At 40.4% G+C, this 23,235-nt stretch overlaps 1 protein-coding gene across 1 annotated transcript in view; it reads left to right on the forward strand.

Annotated features, from left to right (window-relative positions):
* The window catches only part of NXPH2 (neurexophilin 2), a 126,751-nt gene extending 103,740 nt beyond the window's left edge, over positions 1-23,011 (forward strand). The window contains exon 2 of the mRNA XM_017342817.3: positions 20,500-23,011. Within this exon, the coding sequence (XP_017198306.2) occupies positions 20,500-21,243 (744 nt within the window). The 3' untranslated portion in view covers positions 21,244-23,011. The remainder of the gene's footprint in view (positions 1-20,499) is intronic.
* Positions 23,012-23,235: the final 224 nt, after the last annotated feature.

Below are 23,235 nucleotides of genomic sequence, written 5' to 3' on the forward strand. Positions count from 1 at the left end.
TGATGTGACTGCAATCTGTAACCTCTAATTTCACGTTTTTCTTATTTGCTATAGCATCCTTACTGTCATTCATGTAACTTATAATAATAATGTTACACATTTGAACTCACATATAATTGTTCATTAATGAATGACACTGGTGTCTCTTGTATATACTGGAATTTTACAGAAGCTTGCATGGGGTGGGTGGTTCCATTGCTCTGAGAGTATAAAAACACTGGTGTAGGTAATAGGTGGCTATTTAAGGGCTTGAACAAGCAACAAGAAAAGTTGCTGGGCCAGATGCCCAGTACATGTGGTTTGATATAAAATACCGGCAAGGCAGAGCCTGCACCTTAGGTTGTGGTCCTGAGCCATCTTCTAATCCCCGGAAAGAAGAGTTTGACCTTTCCTGCTACATTCTCACTAAGTATAGGGAGAAGTTTTGGGTTAGAGAATTTCCTTAGATTTCCAGAGAGAAGAGATTTTTATCTCATTTTCAAATAATTGCATTTATAAAGAAGGAATCCACTAGCTATGTGAGCCAAGTATCAGATGACTGAAAGAGAGCCCCCCATATGTACACCTGGCCCTGTCAGTTGTCAGCCAGGTGAAAAAGTTTGTGCAGCTGTGGAAACAGAGTATTAGCCTGGTGGAGATTGTGTGAGGAAGTGTTACGGTCAGTTGAGTTACAACAAAGTGTTCACAGTACCTCCCTCTCCTTTTTAAAATTTTTATCCTCATTTTTAACTACTGGTTACATAATCATAGAGTACCTACATTGTGTTTTACAAGGTGCAAAACTGGTATTGTGTAACTTTCCATGGTTCAGTTAAAATTAACCTGTCTATAGCAAACTAGATTCACAGATCTTGAATCCCAGTGTGTCCGGGCTGAAGTCAGAGATCTGAGTTCTTAGGTGTAAGTGGTGGGTGATTATCCATTGAAAGTAACAGAATTCATTATTTTATAACACCCTATAAACTAATCCATTTAATGATTATGACCAACATTTCATAATATTATTTTTTAAATGTTTTGATTTAGTCTTCATTATTCTTCTATTAAATTATTATTTATTACTCCATTCCATTCTTCCAACTTCTGACTTGGCTCCCCTTCCCCCTTCTCCATTATTTTCCTTACTTGACTGCTTTATTGACAAACTTTAATTAAGATTTAAAATATTTCCCAAAGTGGCCTAAAGGTAAAATCTAGGGAAGCAAAAACTTTGAAAAGTCCAGGAAGTTTCATACCACAAGTGAGTTTAGGTTTTCAGTTTTTTTATCGGTGGTTTATTGTGATTCAAGCAGTGTGAAAGAGATTGGTGACATAAAAAGAATATGATAAAAGGAGTTTATAAGGAGAAGTGCCAGATTAAAAAAAAAAAACACAAAAATGGCAATATTAAAGTATGTAGCCAGTATGTTAACCTGTGCTTTCATAGGGTACTCTGGCACGTGACATGGAGAGGCACTTGACATAAATCTAAACTTATGATTAGTTTACCATCAGCTATCTCTACACTGTCCTATGTTCGGTGGAAGATACAAGAAACCAAGAGACATAACTGAGGCATGGAAATAAGATTTTCACACCTGAATCCAATTTATTAAAATCACTGGCATTCTCTAGGGATAAAGACCAGTAGGATAGAGAGATGGGCACTGAAGAGCTACATTTCAAGAAACTGGCTCCTGTGACTGGGGGCTGGCAAGTCCAAATTCCAGCAGTCAAGCAAGCAAGCTGGAGCTCTCCAACAGTAGTGAGTGCTGCAGTCTGGAGACAAAATTATGCCTTCCTTTTTTTTCTTCTCTTTCTTTCTTTCTTTCTTTCTTTCTTTCTTTCTTTCTTTCTTTCTTTCTTTCTTTCTTTTTTTCTTTTTTTTTTTTTTTGACAGAGTGGATAGTGAGAGAGAGAGAACAGAGAGAGAAAGGGGAATTATGCATTCCTCCGGGAATCTCAGTATTGCTTTTAAGATCTTCCAATGATTGAATGAGGCCCACCCTCATTATCAAGAATCTTAGGGACAGAAAATGGCTCTGGTGAAATAAGAAAAAAAAAAGTTTTGGTTGGACAACTTGTGGTCAACACATTAGGTGTGTGGCTCATACATGTCATGCAATGTCTCAGCAGAACCCTGGAGCTGTGATGCAGCTATCTAGAAAGGATATGTGGAGGCCAGCACCGCAGCTCACTAGGCTAATCCTCCACCTAACAGCGCCGGCACACCGGGTTCTAGTCCCGGTCGGGGCGCTGGAGTCTGTCCCGGTTGCCCCTCTTCCAGGCCAGATCTCTGCTGTGGCCAGGGAGTGCAGTGGAGGATGGCCCAAGTACTTGGGCCCTGCACCCCATGGGAGACCAGGAGAAGTACCTGGCTTCTGCCATCGGATCAGCGCACCGGCCACGGTGGCCATTGGAGGGTGAACCAATAGCAAAGGAAGACCTTTCTCTCTGTCTCTCTCTCTCACTGTCCACTCTGCCTGTCAAAAAAAAAAAAAAAAAAAAAAAAAAGATATGTGGAAAACCCATGTGAATCACCAGAAATATTGCCAGCCCAGACTGAAAGAGACAAAGAAGGGAAGAGATGGAGAAAGCATGCCTTAGTGGACAAAGCCAGGGATACAAAGGTGATGGGACCTCCTGGGGCTGAGGGTGGACAGCAAGGAACAGTAGCTTGCTGAAACAAGGACCATTCCAGGCCTTGCAGTTGGGACTCTGAGTACAGATGATGGAACAGGAAAGTACTCTTCTGTCGCTCCCCCTCTTTGCGGAGGAACGACACTAGACCCTGTGCTGTTCTTTTGTCTGCTCGGCCCTCCCCGGGTTTGCTGCTGGTTCTTCCTGGGTTGACTACCGACCCTTCCACCTCCATGGAAGGGCGGTTCCCCCTGCCACTTTCCCCACTTCTGCGGGGGAGCGGCACACCGGCTCTCTCGGGGGCTGCTCAGATGTTCCTCAGGTGTTCCTCTTAGATGTTCCTGGTGCATGTTGTCTCTCTCCTCCTTTATAGTCCTCTTCCACCAATCCCAACTCTGCTACCCACACGCCGAGTACGCTGCTCTCCTCCAATCAGGAGCAAGATCAGCTCCTGCAGCTCAGTCAATCAAATTGGCGAGAGGCAGCTGTGTAGAAGCTGTTTACTCCCTTCTCAGTGCCATATTGTGGGAGAGCAGATGCATAGAATAAGTCTTAATTCCAGTAACTTAGTCTAGTCCGAGTTGCTCCCCACACTCTTCAAAATGCAGGGGGGAAATCTAGAGAAAATGAGTACTGGTTTGGATTTAGATTTTACTCTTCATAAAATTGCAAGTTTTTTTTCTTTCTAATTGTATTTAAAATATATAAGTTTCTTTTGTTTTTAAGTCTAAGTTCATCCCACTTCTTTCCCCTTCCCCTGTCTTCCTCTCCCCTGTTTCTCTCTCTTTTTAAAAGCTTTATTTATTTATTTGAAAGTCAGAGTTACACAAAGAGAGAAGATATTTCATTTTTTACAGCTGAGTAGTATTCCATAGTGTGTATATATATATATATATAGCATAATTTATTTATCCATTTATTAGTTGCTGGATATCTGGGCTGACTCTATATCTCAGCCATTGTGAATTGAGCTGTAATAAACATGAGGGGTATAGATCACTCTTTCATAGCTGATTTATTTTCATTTGGGTAAATTCCCAGGAGTGGGATGGCTGGATCCTATGTTAGGTCTATATTCAGATTTCTAAGGTGTCTCCATACTGTCTTCCACAGTGGCTGCACCAGTTGTACATTCCCACCAATAGTGGATTAGTACATTTTTCCCCCCACATCCTCACCAGCATTTGTTGTTTGTTGATTTCTATATAAAAGTCATTCTAATGGGGATGAGGTGAAACCACATTGTGGTTTTGATTTGCATTTCCCTCATGGCTAGTGACCCTGAGCATTTTTTCAAGTGTCTGTTGGCCATTTGAATTTCTTCTCTTGAAAAATGTCTAGTTCTAGTCCTTTGCCCATTTCCTTTTTTTAAAGATTTTATTTATTTATTTGACAGGTAGAGTTATAGACAGTGAGAGAGAGAGACAGAGAGAAAGGTCCTTCCTCCGTTGGCTCACTCCCCAAATGGCTGCAATGGCCGGAGCCGTGCCGATCCAAAACCAGGAGCCAGGTGCTTCTTCCTGGTCTCCCATGCAGATGCAGGTACCAAGCACCAGGGCCATCTTCCACTGCCTTCCCAGGCCACAGCAGAGAACTGTACTGGAAGACCAGCAACTAGGACTAGAACAGGTGCCCACATGGGATGTCGGCACCGCAGGCGGAGGATTAACCTAGTGCACCACAGCACCGGACCCTATCCTTTGCCCATTTCTTTTTTTTTTTTTTATCTTTTATTTAATGAATATAAATTTCCAAAGTACGACTCATGTGTTACAATGGCTTCCCCCCCCATACCGTCCCTCCCACCCACAACCCCCCCTTCCCACTCCCTCTCCCCCTCCATTCACGTCAAGATTCATTTTCGATTATCTTAATATACAAAAGATCAGCCTAGCATACCTTAAGTAAGTATTTCAACAGTTTGCTCCCACACAGAAACATAAAGTGAAAAATAATAGATGATTTTTTTTAAATGATGATGAAATCAGATCTGACCTATTGTCATGTTTAATCCCAGTGAGAGTCAAGTTGGGAATTGATAATTTTTTTTTTTTTACAGAAGATCAGTTTAGTGTACATTAAGTAAAGATTTCAATCGTTTGCACCCCCATAGAAACACAAAGTGAAATATACTGTTTGAGTACTCGTTATAGCATTAAGCCTCAGTGTACAGCACGTTAAGGACAGAGATCCTACATGAGGAGTAAGTGCACAGTGACTCCTGCCGTTGACTTCACAAATTGACACTCCTGTTTATGGCATCAGTAATCTCCCTATGCACCAGTTATGAGTTTCCAAGGCTATGGAAGCCCCCTGAGTTCTCCGACTCTTATCTTGTTTAGACACGGTCATAGTCAAAGTGGAGGTTCTCTCCTCCCTTCAGAGAAAGGCACCTCCCTCTTTGAAGACCTGTTCTTTCCACTGCCTTTGCCCATTTCTTAACTGGGTTGTTTTATTTGTTGTTATTGAATTTCTTGAGCTCTTTATAGATTCTAGATATTAACCCTTTGTCAGTTACATAGTTTGCAAATATTTCCTCCCATTCTGTTGGTTGCATCTTCACTTTGCTGAGTGTTTCTTTTTGCAGTGCAAAGCTTTATTCTTCCAGAGAATTTAAACTAGTATACAACTAAAGGCAATATGTATTCTTTAAAAATGAAGGTAATACAAAAAATAAAATATAAAAATAAAAATATATAGTGTTTATATTACACAGCAGCATGAATTAAATATTTAAATATTAATAGGGAGAATTTTAGTTTTACTAATTTCCTTTTTTTAGAATAAACCTCATTTTTGGTTTATTAGGCAAATATATTATACATTAAATTCATCAAAGTGCTTTGTCTTGTTGTGTTACATTTTTTGGTGTCAGGCCCATTGGCACATTAGTGAGGAAAGAGCATCTTGACCTTATACAAAAACCTAATTTTTGGATTTATTGCTACCTTTCAATACTTGGACTGTGGACAAGCCTCTTAACCTCGCCAAGCTATTTCCTGTCCTACATCTCTCACAAAGTAGATATCAGATTCAAATGTGGTTATTTATGAGAACTCTATAATTCATAGTATAAATGTCCAGGAATGATGGTTACCAGAATAATTCTAACAGAATTATTAGTTTCATATTCACCAGTTAAATGCATTTACACTTTTTATAGGATAGGTATTTTCTGGCAGCAAAGTTATAAAACGTATTTATGTTGAATGAGTATCAAACAGCACATTCCAGTAGACTGTGAATATTTACATTTAAAGTGAAATATTCTGTAATGTCTATAAAACAGCTTGAAAAAATATTTTAACTTACCAATGTCATGTTTGGTAAAAGAGTGTAACCAATAAATGCTAATAGTGAACAAAAAATAAATAACTAAAAAGCAGCCCACTAATCATAGATGTTAACACTACAAAATGTCTTTACCGCAACACCTAGATCAGTGTTTGAGTAACCGAGAGCTACAGCCTAGTCAAACTGACTCTTGAAGTTGCCTGTCACAGCCACAGTATGCTAATTGCCAAATCAATGACACCTGAAGATTGAAATGTCAAATGGACTTGGTGGTAAAATACAAAGCCCTACACATGTGCACATCCCCTGTCCCCCATCTCCTGCCTCCACCCCACATTCCCCCCATGTATTTTCTCACCCCTTATAGAAACCCTGCCTGCACCGAAGTGGAAATGGAATAATCTGGCATTTCCACTCACTTAACTGCTCTTCCCTCTGTGGCAGCTTTCCTTTTTAAATGCCAATTTTGAGTGGTCAAGACCCAGATTCTTGTCTCCTTCCCAGGCCACAGTATTTCCTAAATATTTATGTGTTCCTATCATGTAAGGGTCATCTCACTGAAAATCGGCACGGGATTTGTGAAGACAACACAGTGCTACTTAACATGCTGAGTCATTTACTTCTCAACGAAGAAAGGACAGTTTCAATCCACTGTATTAGAGTATCAGAAAAGCACCTTGTTTGACTTTGTAAAACTTGCATTAAAATGAGACTGCATCTGACCTTGTTGTACAGGAAACATGGCCTGTTTTATTTAGCAGCCCCTTACCACAAGACATTTGTAACATTTGTTTCCAACCTATTCATAATTTCAAAAAGAGCTCCTTTTATTTAGCTTTCTAACTCAAATCATCTAAATTTTCTTTGACAGTCTCCCTAAGTTCTAATAGAACTATGGGCATGTGCATGCACACGTGTGTTTACACACAATATTTCTGTGTGTCATCATGTATTGTGTGCATGTATGTGTGCACTGATTTTTTCTTTTGCAGAGGCTTATGTCGCTGACTTTCCAGATCACTGTCATCAAGATAAAATAAGGATTGCCATATTTAACCTTAGCAATAAAACTCTGCCAAGCATTGCAATCTAGCTTTTTGGCTCTTTCTGCTAAGAGTTCTGTCTTCACATTTATGTTTCCTGTTAGTTCCTGTATCAATTTAGAAAAATGTAAAGGGTAGCTATTAAAAGATATCTGGGAGGTAAAATGAATTTGCCGCTCTCAGCAGAAAGGATGTCGTCCAGTGTTTAGCTTTCTCTCTTTTCCTAAGCAATCATTTGTTTTACAACTTGCAAAATGCATTTTGAAGCAATGCCACGTTATGCCACAAAATATTAATAGGTACAATTAATACATTGATATATGTTTGATTTTGTCATTCTTCATTCCTTTTTCTTGTCGTTCTTCTTTTAATCTGCTGTGACAGCTCTGTAATGGAGCCCCAGAAATATGACTCTAGGGCAAGCCACACGACTAATCATCAATAAAGTATTGCATGTTGTCCAGCAGATACGTGTTCCTATTTTGTCAGCAAGGATGGTATTCTGTAGAATTTCTACCGAGGGAAAATGCTTTCTAAGATTCATTTACAAGCCAAAAATTTAATGGCTTGCTGAGATTGGTGATCATGACAGAGTTTTTTGTTTTGTTTTGCTAATGAACAGGTTGCTTTAGTTTTACCTGCAGCATACAGGACGGAGCTGTTATAACACCCAATTATATAAATTCTATGCAAGCAACAAAAACAAGGCTTCAGACCACCCTTCATTGCTGGTTCTGTGGTTCATCTGTACAGGGATCTTCAGACTGCCTCTAAATTGAAGAACATTGGTTATTTTGTGGTTCATGGCTTAAATTAATACCCCTTTGAAATAATTAATGACTGGCTATATAGATTCTACATTAACACCATGAGCAAATCCACAAAGCAAGCCAGATATTCTTCCAAACTGGCACATAGCAAAGATTGTCACTTAGTCATTAATAAATTAATAAGTGCTTCCCTTATTAAATTCGTCCAGGAAATTCAAGAGGAACAAGCCAACTGCCTTTAAAAATATTTGTACAGATCTGTATCAATTTATCTCTTGTTGCATATGAAGGTTGTTATTAAGGCAAGACTCTTTCAGCTTGTTAGAAATCCACATGTGCTGGGTGTTCAACTCATTCTGCCTGAAGCTGGAAAGTTAAATTTTCTTCTTTGAAGAGTAGAAGACTACAGTTCTTTTATGTATTATAAATTAGTCATGGTCTTCCTTCTTAATGGTGAGTGATCTATGCAATTGATGCATTGCATGTTATATATGTGTAGGTTACAGTAAGTGTTACATAGTGAGCCAATATAAACTAAATATTTTATGTTTATTGTAAACACAAAAAACATCTACTTGAAGTATAGATGTTTCCTCAATGTTGTGACTGTAGAGGGAAAAGGTTTCTCAGTCACTGTGAAAATCAGGGACTTTAGCTAAATTTGTTGCCTTTTAGCATACTTCCCCCACATCTATAAATATAAAGTCAAACCTATATCATTTCAGAATATTCTTATTTATCTATGGCACACTTAGTCCATTGTCAAGTAGCATTAACCTATATTATATTCATTATATAGAATTATAGGAGAGGGCTGTATTGTAATCGTAGCGAAGTTCTCACTGTCCCAGAACCAAGCTCTTTGGAGGTTTAAGGGTGAAGACAAGGCCTGTGGAGGTCATCATTTTCCAACACTACATCTAACAGAAACTCAGCACAGATTCACCATCAGAGTCTGCTTATGGTTCTGGAAAAAATCACTAAATTAGCCTTGCACTAGAAAAACTATGCTGTGTTATAATGTTATCCCACTCTCATTAGTAGTTTACAAACAAATCAATATACAATTTGGAACAGGTGATAAAGAAATATAAATACCAAGATCGATTTGTTTTCTTGTGACTAATTCATTATTTATCAGCTATCAACTGGTAAATCTTGGATTTCATTGCTCTCATCTGAATAGAGATTTATTGCTCAATTCTTTTCATTGTTGCCCTGTTGCTTACCCTGTTTCCTTCCTCCTGTTAGTGCTGCCATTTCTCATTCTGCACATGTGCCGATACACACACACACACACACACACACACAGCAGGGAACTCACATCCTACATTGGCATACAGGGGTTTGATTCCTAGCTCCAGCTCCTGACTCTAACTTCTGCCGTTGCAGATCCTGTGAAGTGGCTGCAATGTCTCAAGTAGTTGGATTCTGGCTACCCACACTGGAGACCTAAATTGAGTTTGCAGCTCATACTTGGGGCCTGGCCCTGCCCCAAATGTTACAGACATGTGGGAAGTAAACCAGGAAAGGGCATCTGTGTATATGTGTATGTGCCTGTGTTTCACAATACACATTTTCATGAACTTTTTGAATATCCCCCTTTTTTTTTGACAGGCAGAGTGGACAGTGAGAGAGAGAGAGAGAGAGAAAGGTCTTCCTTTGCCGTTGGTTCACCCTCCAATGGCCGCCGCGGCCGGCGCGCTGCGGCCAGCGCATCGCGCTGATCCGATGGCAGAAGCCAGGTACTTCTCCTGGTCTCCCATGGGGTGCAGGGCCCAAGCACTTGGGCCATCCGCCACTGCACTCCCTGGCCTGGAAGAGGGGCAACCAGGACAGAATCCAGCGCCCCGACTGGGACTAGAACCCGGTGTGCCGGCGCCGCAAGGTGGAGGATTAGCCTAGTGAGCCGCGGTGCCGGCTCTGGATATCCCTTTTTTTCATGGATTTCAAAAATATTTTTCCACCAAAATAAACATCTTTTTTAAAAAAAATAACAGAAACCAGGGCTGGCACTGTGGTGTAGCAGGTAAAGCCGCTGCCCTGTCTGCAGTGCCAAAATCTCATATGGGCACCGGTTCAAGTCCCTGCTGCTCCACGTCTAGTCTTGCTCTGTGCTATGGCCTGGGAAAGCAGTAGAAGATGGCCCAAGTCCTTGGGCTCCTGCACCCTCGTGGGAGACCCAGAAGATGCTACTGGCTCCTGGCTTCAGATCGGCTCAGCTCCAGCCATTGTGGCCAGTTGCAGAGTGAACCAACAGATGGAAGACCTCTCTCTTTGCCTCTCCTTCTCTCTTTGTGTAACTCTGACTTTTACATAAATAAATAAATCTTTTTAAAAATAACAGAAACTGTCAGGTTGGTTATTCTTAAGTTGTTATATATTTATTTGAGAAAGACAGAGAAAGCTCCTATCTGTTGGTTCATTCCTCAAATGCCCACAACAGCCAGGGCTGGGCGATGGCTGAAGCTGGAAGCCAGAAAGACAACTCAGGCCCCCGTGTGGGTGCCAGGAATAGTTACTGAACCAATACCCGCTGCATCCAACAGTCTGCATTGACAGCAAGCTGGAGTCAAGAGCTGGAGCTGGGATGGAACTCAGGCACTCTGGTATGGATGTAGAAGTTTTATCTGCTAAGCTAAATGCCTATCTCTTCTATGAACTTTTTCAAGTCCCCTTCTATAGATGTATACATAGGAGTGTAAATATGTAACAACTATAGATGAGTGAATTACTACTTATGTATGATTATTTCTTTATGTTTCTTTCACTATTCTTATGCAGATTGGGTGAAGGCAGGAACTATGTGCTGTTCAGCAGTGTACTCTCAATTCTAGGGGCATTTGTGCTGCACCTGCAATATGTTTGAAAAGTGCATTCTGAATAAATGACAGAGAAAATGAGTGCCTGCCTGTGTGAGCAAGGTTCAGGGTCTCCTCAGTCTTACTCCACACTGCAGAATCCACTTCCTTAAAGTTGTTCCTGCCTGCACACCTGCCTCATTAGAATTCACTTTCTGCTCGAAAGCCTTCTTGAAGTGAAATCCTACCTAGGGCTTTTTAATACTTTGTTAAGAAAACTAGACTTAGAGAGGGGACGTGGCTTGCACAGTTTGCTGGGATGGTTAAGTGACTCTGCCAAACATTCATTCCTATTGTCCTGACCCTAAGACCTTCCAATAAATCAAAGCAGTTTCTCTGCTTTGGTCTTATCTGACCTGAGTTCAGTTCCCCTGCTTCTTTCATTAATTCCTTCACTTTGCTACCAGTTTTCTTATTGGGCAAATTTAGCCACTGGAGGATGTCGCAACAGATTCTTTTCTGTAATGCACATACTTGATTGGAACACTCCACTTCTCTTCCCAGTTCAATGATTCGCAAATACAATGTGTGAGTACAGTATCATTCTGATGATTGTAGATGTAGGCAAAAGTCAATGGAGCAATAAACATAATATGGAAAAATAAAATACCATGTTTGTGCAACCATTAGTAAACTGTTTAAGGCTTCCTGTTTTCTTAAACAGGATGTGTTAACACTATTTATTCCTTCATGGCTAAGTCAAGAGAAGCATATTTAGAGGCAACTGGCTTACCAGGTTCAGCTTGAATTATTTAGGAAATCCAGGTGTATCCTCTCCTGATACCTTGTAAGTGAAGAGAAAATAGATGGTAAATCAACATGTCAATTAGAATTGTTAAACACCAACCTGAGACAACAAGGGTGACATCTCTTCCCTTGGTGTCTCTTCAAGAAAATACTATCTGTTAGGACGGCTGTAGGAGAGCACTACATATACAGATCATGGCATGATAGGAGGGACTTCAAAAAGCTCATTGAAAAACTGAATTAAAAGATAAGTTTATTTTGGTACAAAAAAATAAAACCCATGCATACTTTCTTTCATGATACACATTTTTCGTGAGTTCTTTGAAGACTCCTCATGTATGTGGAATGGAATCTGAAGCCCAGAAATTCTATTTTAAATGTTCTTCATTTCCTTTTCATCACTCCCTGAGTGCAGAGAAATCTTTTCCCCTTGAAGTCTAGGACCCAGCCCAACATGTAGCTATAGCAAAGGAGCAAAGTTAGCACAACAATGGACATAAAGAAGAGAGGTATCCTAAAATTATGACAAAGATGGGATTGTAACAGAAACCAAAAAAAAAAACAAGCAGCATTTCTTGTGCTGCCCCATCCAGGGTGCACTATACACAAAGAATCGTTCTTTGTGAGGTTTCTTTCACTAGCTCCATTCACTTTGATAAATAGGATAACCTGCAAAAAAAGCCCATCTAATAGTTGATAGGTTCCCATTGGATGTGTAGAACCAAGTACAATGGAATGGCTTCTAAATCGAGAAGGGGCATTTAATTCTAATGTAGGCTATCAGTAATTCTAATTCTATATAAGACATTTATAGAATAAGTTTTTCTTTATTAAGCTATCAGGTATGAAATGGGGTTGAATTTTTAAGGAACCAATATTAAATACAAAGAGAGGAGCAATACTGCTAATGATGATGGTGGACTCTACAGCATGTAAAATTGCCAGGATAATTTAAAAATAGTCTGTGAACACCTGAACAACTCTGAGGTTATTTTAGATAATCCAATGATGCTGTAGTTATAAATTGGAATATTTGAGAGTTTCTGACTTAAAAAAGATAATAATCAGGGGCAGGCATTTGGCTTAGCAGTTAAGATGCTCACATGCAATATTAGATTATCTGGGTATAATTTTCAGCTCCAGCTTTTTTAAGATTTATTTATTTTATCTGAAAGGCATAGTTACAGAGAGGCTGAGGCAGAGAGAGGATCTTGTATCTGCTGGTTCACTCCCCAGATGGCTGCATTGGGTGAAGCTATGCCAATTAGAAGCCAGGAGCTTCCTCCAGGTCTCCCACATGGGTGCAGGAGCCCAAGGACTTTGGCCATCTTCCACTGCTTTCCCAGGGCATAGCAGAGAGCTAGACCTGAAGTGGAGCAGCTGGGACTCGAACCTGTGCCCATATGGGATGTGGGCACTGCCGACAATCACTTTACCTGCTGTGCCACAGTGCTGGCCTCAAGCTCCAGCTCTTGACTAGCTTTCTACTAATGCAGATCTTAGGAAACACAGTGATGGCTCCAGTATTTGGGTTCCTGTCACGTGTATGGTAGACCTATATTGAGTTTTCAGAACCCAAACTCTGTTCCTGCAGCAGTAGGGGGTTAGAGGTAAACCAGCAGTTGGGAAATTACTCTTTCTCTTGCTCTCCTCTAAAAATAAAAAAAAGAAATCTAAACAAAACACAAAAATAAACAGTCCCTGGGCTGATACTGTGGTGCAGTAGGTTAATCCTCTGCCTGCAGTGCTGGCATCCTGTAGGGGCACTGGTTCTAGTCCAGGCTGCTGCTCTTTTGATCTAGCTCTCTGCTATGGCCTGGGAAAGCAGTGGAAGATAGCCCAAGTGCTTGGGCCCCTGCACCCATGTGGGAGACCTGGAAGAAGCTCCTGGCTCTTGGCTTTGGATCGGTGCAGCTCCGACTATTGCGGCCAACTGGGGAGTGAACCACCGGATGGGAGACCTCTCTCTTTGTCTCTACATCTCTCTGTAACTCTTTCAAATAAATAAAATAAATCTTTAAAAAATAAAATAAACAGTCCCAAACCAAGTGCTGCTGAACTAAATGCATTTTCAACTAAGTTTATTATAGCAAAAGTCTACAAGTCTTAAAAGAATTGTGGAAGCAAGATTTTAAGAAAAATCTTTTCTACCTAAGCCAGGAAATCAAGTCAATGCCAACAGTGACAAGTCATGTTGTTGGCTACTCTCAAGATGAAATAAGGATACAGACACTTTACCTAGGTGTTCTTCCCCCTAAAAACTCTTAAGACAGTCTAATCATGAGAAAAATGTCAGGCAAACCCACATTGAGGAGCATGCAACAAAATATCTGACCAGTACTCCTGACAACACTGACAGTCATGGGTCCAAAACAAAGGAAGTCAGAAATTCTGGTGCTCAAGACAAGCCTAAGGGCCAACAGTGACCAAATGTACTGTAGGATCTTGAATGGAATTCTGGAACAGATAAAGGCCATTGAGGCAAAATTAAGGACATCTGGTAAAGTGTGATTTTTGATTAATGTGTCAATATTGATTCATTAGATGTGACAAATTGTTGTGTATTTGATGGTCACAATGGAAGACACTGCATACAGGGTGTATGGAAACTTTGTACTATGCAACTTCTCTATAAACGAAAATTATTTCAAAATAAAATGTTTATTAAAATATATGGCAGCTACGGATACAGCTGAAAAAGCCTCTTCTGATATAATGTTTGCAGAGGAAGATGCTTTTAGTTTATAAATTATTTTCATAATTTGTGACAGTTCTCACATCTGCTACTATAAAATTCATTGCAGCTTCTCTGCCTCTTGGGAAAAAATGCATTTAATTATCAGTGAAATTCAACTTCAGCTTGTTATGATGAATGATTTGAACCTGTCAGCTTTCCCCCCTCAAAAACAAAAGAACAGAGATGAAATACAGTCTTATTCCTCTACGCCTTTCCTTCCACCTGCTTCTTTTAATTGATGAAGGTTTGAGCTTTTATTAATCTTTTTGAGCTCTTCTGTAAAATGCAGAAAAAGCTAATATGATATCATTGTATCTAGCTAATGTGTGTGCTTTGTGAAATTGATACACCCTGCCAAGACATAAATTACTTAAGCTTTGATAAATGTGTCCAAATCAAGGAATGTTCAAACAGATAAAGCACAGCAATTCCTCTCTTTTTCTTTTTAAAACTCCATTTTGTGCTTGGGGTAGTTAAGGTGGTTAAATGTTTTTGCATTATTATTGTAATATAATGGGACAAAAACAGCTGTAACACTGAAATTAGCATGAAGGGCCCAGCAGGGACAAAAGTAAGCAGGGCCATCTAGCCCTGTGTTTTGTGGATTACATCTAACGATTCTGCCTTGGAATGAGTGGTTTGCCCACAGATTCTGAACCACCTGCAGTCATTTCCTGGCACGTTGTATCACAGAAACTGTTCAGAGATGAGAACACTGGGGAGATGTATTGTACTTTTAGTTCCCACTGCTGACTCACTTGGTACATTGGAATCAAAGATCACAGATACTTTGTTGGCATAGAGAGCTCACCCGTGTCTGATCTGGATGTGACTCAGAAGGCAGTGAGAGAGGAAACACAAGGAAATATGTGATGGAAGTTGTGAAGTTGAGAAGGTTGACTGCCACTTGGTCACTAATTTATCACATTGCCGTAAGTAAGTTGCTCAGCCAACCATTATTCAGTTTTCTGGAGGCTTGAGAACCCCTCGGAGATGATTCTTTAGCAGAAGGCACCAAGGCTATCCATTGGACCAAAGAGCAGTCGATCAGTCATTGAATGCTTTTTGGGAATGAACAAGCTCACTAATTTCCATCCTTTGATTTAATCACCACAAGCCCCCAGCCAGGGAGAGACAGGTGCGAAAACTGGGGTCAGGTTTTACATGTCAGCAAGGGATAATGACATCATCAGGCCCCCTGATGCATGGTTTTCCTTCCATATTCTACTGCTTCCCTTTTGACAGTGATGGGTGTCGCTCCCCCTCTTCGTGGAGGAACGACACAGGACCCTGCGTTCTTCTCTCGTCTGCTCGGCCCTCCCCGGGTTTGCTGCTGGTTCTTCCCGGGTTGGCTACTATCCCTTCCACCTCCGTGGAAGGGCAGTTCCCCCTGGCCACATTCCCCACTTCCGCAGGGGAGCGGCACACCGCCGGCCGGCTTTCTCGGGGGCTGCACAGGTGTTCCCCTTAGATGTTCCCCTTAGATGTTCCTGGTGCATGCCGTCTCTCTCCTCCTTTATAGTCCTCCTCCGCCAATCCCAACTCGGCTGCCCACACGCCGAGTACGCTGCTCTCCTCCAATCAGGAGCAAGTCCTACAGTTTATTGGTTGAACTGGAGGCAGCTGTGCGGAAGCTGTTTACTTCTCTCCCAGCGCCATATTGTGGGAGAGCAGATGCATAGAATAAGTCTTAATTCCAGTAACTCAGTCCAGTCCGGGCTGCTCCCCACAATGGGTAACTGGGGGACAGGGTTGTGGCTTATTGGTCCCCAGCCTTCCCTGATTAGGTCTCCTGAGGTTGAGCATGAGCCTTGGGGACCTAGGTCACACAACCATCTGGCATAGCTGCCCTCTCCGCTCTGGTGATTTATGACCAGAGGAAGGCTGAACAAGTACAGTGCTGGGAGAGGAAGCAGAAAAAGGGGGTGCAGGTTTCAACTTTTAAAGACACCAAGAAATATATTCATCCTTTTAATTATACTACTCTGCTAGTCAAGAAGTACTTACTGATAACTGTGCAATTTTGGCTTTGATAGAGAAATCACTACATAGAAGGACTGTGTTTTGTTTCATTTCATTTGAAAGGCAGAACGAGAGAGAGAGACAGATCTTTCATCCACTGGGTCACTCCAGTGCTTGCAGGGGCTGAGCCAGGGCAAAGCCAGAAGCTCATTCTAGGTTTTTCATGTGTGTGTCAGAGACCGGGTACTTGGGCCATCACCCTAAGGCGTCCCAGGATGTGCATCAGCAGGAAGCTGAAACTGAAAGCAGAACTGAGAATCAAACCCAGGCATCCTGATATCGGATGTGGGCATCCCACATGAGGCTTAACTGCTGGGCCAATGCTCATCCTTGTCGATGTATCTATTTCTCTACTTGGCTAATATTGTCATCAATGCTAGTAGGAAATATGATAGTCTGGGGAAACCAAACAAAATTAGTGCACAAATCACACACCTTTTATCTAAGAAACCATCAGTGAGTGTTTTCACTGGGTGACAGAAGCATAGATCAGTGATGTTAGCCAAGTTTATTATGTTTTACATAGATGAACCTTAAAATTAAGGGCTGCTTAAGCAGGTTTGGACCTAAAGTATAGTTTACTAGAATGAGTTTTCTAGAAACCAAATTGTATTTTAAATTCTTATATGGAGAATCTTTTCTGAAGAGTTAAGGAACTTTTGTAAAAGCAAATAATTCCATCCATCCGTTTGATAAGCTTCAAGTGTTTTTTTTTTTTTTTTTTGCACTCATATTTCTTAGGTGAGTCATGTATGTTTGGTCAAGTTCCATTACAACATAAATTACTACCAGGAAAATCCACAGATCTTAAAAATAAGTCTTAGTAACAAGCCATTTATGATATGATAATTATTTTATTGAGCAATCTCAGGACCATCACAATGGAAGTCTAAGAAATAAGAGAAGGATCTCATCATTGAGTCTATCATGTATTCTAAAATGTGCCAGGGAGTGGGTGTTTAACATAACATTTAAGATACCTGTGCCCCACATCAGAGTGCCTGGGTCACATTCCTGGTGCCTTCAGAATTCTGCTAATGTGCATCCTGGGAGGAAGCAGGTGATGCCTCAAGTGTTGAGTTCCTGCCACCCACAGAGGAGATCTGAATTGGGTTAGCCTTCTGTTTGGATATTTGGGGAAATAACTCACTAATGTGATACCTCTCTCCCACCCCTCCATCAATCCCTCTTTTGCGCCTTCCCTCCCTCCCCCAAATAAATAAAAATAATAATAAAAATAATAAATAAATAAAATAAATAATAAATAAAAATAATAAAAATGAACCAAGATCAGCTGAGAGTTAACATCACAAAATTTCCTCATCATTGAATAATGAGTTCAGTAAGTTTTCAGTAATTGAGAAAGAGAGTAGAGAACAGAACAAGTAACTGAATCAGAAAAATATGTCATGTAAAGCAAACATTTTAAGAAAAGATAGAACATGTTGCTACTGGTAGCAAAGAGTGTTTCATACTTGCAGTTGAAAAAATTATTTTTGGGCCGGTGCCGTGGCTCAATAGGCTAATCCTCCGCCTGCAGCACCGGCATACTGGGTTCTAGTCCCATTCAGGGCGCCGGATTCTGTCCCAGTTGCCCCTCTTCCAGGCCACCTCTCTGCTATGGCCCGGGAGTGCAGTGGAGGATGGCCCAAGTGCTTGGGCCCTGCACCCCATGGGAGACCAGGAGAAGCACCTGGCTCCTGGCTTCGGATCAGCGCAGTGCGCCAGCCGCAGCGCGCCAGCCGCGGCGGCCATTGTGGGGTGAACCAATGGCAAAGGAAGACCTTTCTCTCTGTCTCTCTCTCTCACTGTCCACTCTGCCTGTCAAAAAAATTATTTTTGAATGGAAAATACAGCTTAGTCCTGTTAATAAAGTATTAATCAGTAGCATGTAGTATAAAGGTAAGAATTCAGATTTTCTTTTTAAGAGAAGCCAGTTGAATGGGAAGATGCCAGAACGGATAAAGCTACGAAAGAGAGGAAGGAAGGCAGGAGTGAAGGAAGAGCTGCAGAAGCTGTGTGGAATCAGATGGGGGTGAGGGAGTAAGTGAGCATTTGTATTACACCAGACATTCAACAAAGCCAGGGTGTGTCCCATCAGCATTTACCAAGCAAGGCAGACCTTGTGAAATACCGGAAACAGGTGAAAAAACAGGTCACAGACTCTGGGCTACAAGGATCATGATCACAGAGAGGAGAAATTGGATCTTGATCAGCAAGGGTGTCTAATCTGTTCATGAGTGCTTGTCCCTCTCTTTGGAGAAGGAGCCAGGCTATGCCAGTGCTCCAGATCTCAAGTCTCAACTGCACCTGGGGCTGGCCATGTGATGCAGCAGTTAAGATGCTGTTTGAAATGCCTGCATTGCATATTGGAGGGCCTGGGTTTGAGGTCTGACTACTCCTGATTCTAGCTTTTTGTGAATGTGTACCATGGGAGGCAGCAGGTGATGATTCAAGTACTTGGGTTCCTGCCACCATGTGGGAGACCTGGATTGAGTTCTAGTCTCCTGGCTTTGGCCTAGCCCAGCTGTGACTACTGCAGGCGTTTTGGGGGTAGGCGAGCAGATGAGAGCCTTCTCTGAGCCCTCCCTCTGTATGTCTCTCTGTCTCTCTACCTTTCAAATAAATAAAATATTTGGGGCAGGAGGGTGGTGGTGGGAAGAATTAGACCAGCATACTATACTCCAGGGAGAAGTACCAGTGGATGAGAATGAAGTTTGTGGACATTTAAGTATCAGAAACATTTTGAGTCAGGAATCCAAAGTAATGACTTCTCTTCCCCTGTTGAGCATGCCAGTCTTTCCACAGCAGGAAAAAGAAATATCAATTCAGGATGTGAAGGCCTCTAAGAAGAGGTATATGGATTTAGGTTCTCAAAAAAGGAATGTGTATCCTATCACATTATGTGTTCCGCCAACCTCATAATCTTAGTGAAGAGAAAATAACTTTTTTTAAACTCCAGAAATAAGAAAAGCTCTAAGGAAATTAATCAAAGGGAGAAATGTATTAGGTAAGACCCCCTCCCATTCAAAGCAAAAAGGACCCCAACCCATGCATTTTGGGTCCTTGGATTCCTGCTCTAAAGTAATCCTGGGACTTGAAAACACTCCACAAAATTCTGTTAGCACTGACATCTAAAGTTTTGTGAACCAATGGAAGAGAACCTCAGGTTACCAAACTGTATCATATAGTTAAACACAAAATCTATAATCCAGCTTATGTCTCTTTTTTTTTTTCTTTTTCAAGATTGGATTGAAAGCTATAATTTTTGGAATAATCTGAGGCCAGTTTTACCAAGAGCTTTGCCAAGTTTGAAAGGGCCAGAGAACCAGTGCATAAACATAGCCTCACTTCTTTTGTCACCCTTTCCATCATGCTGACAAGCTTTCTGTGAAATGACTGCATGAGTGGTTTGTGCCAATAAAGATAAGAGGCTATCTGTGTTTCCACTAGAACCTTCATTTCACTAATTCGTCTATAAATATTCACTTATGTCAACAGTTTCATATATAATGATTATATCCCTCAGAATCCATATTAACCTAATTAAATGACTTTTCCATATCACAAAGAATCTTATACTACAAAAAGAATAAGAAGCAAAATCAAATGTAAATAAAGTACTATGTTTTGGTGGTTATTATGCAGTCCAAAATATGCAGAATCTGTAAAACACATGCATGTAACTGTTACTTAAGAATGCTGTCTTTCTGGGAATAATTCAGTTGTAACACATTTATTAAATCACATGCAGTCTATTAATTAAGTCAAAATCTACTTTTCAGTGTTAATTTTTATTCTATGAAGGCAATTAAATATGTAATTATATTTTTTCAACTGAAATTTTTATAGAACTTTCTAAAACTGATTAGGCCTTTTATTTTACAGTGTGTGATGGATTTACATTAAAAGCTATGAAATTATGTCATAAGCCTTTGAATATAATAATATCTGAATATTTCCAAATATATTTAAGAGACTTATCAGTATCTCAAATTCATATGGTTTTTACCTCCTTGGTAGAAACTTTAAGCATTCCAGAGTTTTCTTCCTTTTGAAGGAAAAGGCTTCACAAATTTTGATTTTAAATGAGAGGCCAAAGCACTACATTCACCAATCTAGAAAAACAGAATTGTAAAAATTAGGAAACAGAGACTAAAACTACATTAGTGTGTCAAAATGAAATATAGTCTTCTTTATCTCACCATCTAATTTTTGTACTCAGTTTTGTGTTACTTGAATTAAATGCTCATCTTATTACACTGTGGGGCCCAACTGTGTATGTGAAATGCTACTTTGCAAGAATTTGAATAATTTTGAAAGAATTCCCCTTCTACTTTGACTTCAGTCTGCGTGCATGCTGAAAGCCTAACCTGAAGTTTGTTTCTCTCCCTTCTTTCAAACAGCTCTTCTGTGACAGTAAAGAAGTGGTGCCTGTCGCAGAGGGACTAGACTGGGAAGACAAAGATGCTCCGGGGACATTGGTCGGAAACGTGGTTCACTCACGGATCATCAGCCCCCTGCGCCTGTTTGTTAAGCAATCCCCAGTGCCGAAGCCAGGCCCCGTGACGTATGCAGACAGCATGGAAAACTTTTGGGATTGGCTGGCCAACATCACGGAGGTTCAGGAGCCATTGGCCAGAACTAAACGGAGGCCAATAGTAAAAACAGGAAAATTTAAAAAAATGTTTGGATGGGGTGACTTCCATTCCAACATTAAAACTGTCAAACTCAACCTCCTAATCACAGGAAAAATTGTCGACCATGGGAATGGAACATTCAGTGTTTATTTCCGACATAATTCAACAGGCCTGGGCAATGTTTCAGTGAGCTTGGTACCCCCCTCCAAAGTAGTGGAATTTGAAGTTTCTCCCCAGTCTACCTTGGAGACCAAGGAATCCAAGTCTTTCAATTGTCGCATTGAGTATGAAAAAACAGATAGGGCGAAGAAGACTGCCTTGTGCAACTTTGACCCATCCAAGATCTGCTACCAGGAGCAGACTCAGAGCCATGTGTCTTGGCTGTGCTCCAAGCCCTTCAAGGTCATTTGCATCTACATTGCCTTTTACAGTGTTGATTACAAACTTGTGCAAAAGGTCTGTCCTGACTACAATTACCATAGTGAGACCCCCTACTTATCTTCTGGCTGAATCTTTCTGCAGCTATGGAAATGAAGGACATAGATATATAGATATTTAAGTAGAATGACCACAAAACATGATAAGTTCTTCATGGTAAAGGATCCCTTCTGTTTCTGGCATTGAACCATAGTTCTCTATCAAGTTTTCTAATTAAAAAAAGAAAAAGAAACATCTTCAAATGTGGAATGTGTTTGTTTTGTTTTGATTATAAGTACTTTTAACTAAGGAGTCAAACTGTTGATGGAACCATCACTTTTGTGTAAGATGACCAAGTTCTAGAAGTATCATTAATTCTCTAAAAGAACAAGGATACGCAGCCATGTGTAACAAGAAGGAATCGAATGATGCACGTGATTCATGTTGCTCTGAAAATGAGCCTGAATTTGACGTATGTTTTGAAAAGTTACCTTGAAACTAGGAGATTCAGTAGTAACCAAAAATGTTGTATTTGATAAATGAATTGTGTTTCTGACATTGAATTCCTTTTTTATTCCTAACTCTCTCCCCACATCTGTACCAGCATTGATACCAGAAGTGAAAGGGTACAATTTGTCTCCAAATCCACGTGTGGAGTTACAGTGCCACAGTGGAACTGGGTGTATCATCTGAGCTGGATGTGAGTGGAATGTGATCTAAGCACTTAGCCATGAGTTGATCACAATCCTTAGTAATCTCATCTGAGTGATAATCCTGGTGTGTGATCAGGAAAGCACATCTGGGTATAAGTCAGTTCCACAGTAATGAAGCTCAGTAGTTTCTAGATTCTTCTGTCAAATTCAGTGCTGTGGGGTTACCAAAAATGACAAAGCTTGTGTTCACCCTCGCTGTTAAAACCTCATTCTATTTGTTTTACAGTGTGATTTTATATACACGTGTACAGTAATTCTGAAATTTGGAGGAAGTAATTGCTTCCTTGCTGAGATTGGGAACAAAAATTGGAAGTGGAGACAGGAAAAATTCCAGGATTCTGGCTGGATTTGTTGTATTTAGCATTTCAGACTAAGTTCTCATTGCATTTAACTATTTGAATGAGGGATCAATTTCTGTAAGGAAATATAGGAATATTTAAGCATTTCTAATTAAGTGCTAACAACCCTGATACCTGGCTTACTTTGCCAGACTTTTGAAATTACTTCCAAATTAAGGTCACTTCCCAGTCAGTGCCCCTGGCATCATCTCTGTGGGAGTAAATGGCAATCCTGTATGGTGCAACTGGATGATCCTTGAATTAACACAGAATGAAGATGTGGTTGGCAGGAAAGAGGCTGCTAGAACCCAGGAGACTAATGGAGTGCTTACTCATTTTATAATACATGTTAACTTTTTCCCTTCTCTTGTCTGTAAAATACCAACTAAAGTAAAATATTAAATTGAAGACTAAAGTAAGCTAAGTCCTAACCAACAAAAATGCATTTTCCACCTTGTTCAAACAGCAAGCAGCTCTGTTCTCTATTTTACATCTCGATTCCTTTCTTTTTACTGGTGAAATCTGCACAGTGTTCGATTTTGTCCTTTGTAAAATTGTACTAGGCTTAGTGTGTGGTAGTGCAGGCTTGAAATATTTTCTCTGAGTTCATCGGGTGCTTTTGTAATTTTTGTGGTTGGTGAGTAACATTTTGAGACATGTTTTTATTTTCATCTAGACACAAGAGTAAAAGACTATTTATTGTAAAATATGTGGGAACCATATATGTATATATACTTAGCGAGTTTTCTGTGTACAGAGAAAGTATGTGTACACATTTCTATGTAAATAAAAAGAATTTGCTAGATCTGTCCCATGACTTCAGGGTGCTTATTTTGTGAAAACTCTTCGTTCTGCTTGTTTTTTCTTTTCCCCCTCACAGAAGTTTATTTTATGTGTGTGTGCGTGGGTAGGTAGGTGGGTAGGCTTCTGTGTAATACCAGCTGAGCATTAAGACTTTGCCTGTGTGCATATTAAATACAGCAGCTTGGCTGTGAAGATTAAAAAGTAAAGTAAAAGGATAATTCACATAAAAC

Source organism: Oryctolagus cuniculus, chromosome 3, assembly GCF_964237555.1.
Source record: "Oryctolagus cuniculus chromosome 3, mOryCun1.1, whole genome shotgun sequence".
In the NCBI taxonomy this organism is placed as follows: Eukaryota; Metazoa; Chordata; class Mammalia; order Lagomorpha; family Leporidae; genus Oryctolagus; species Oryctolagus cuniculus.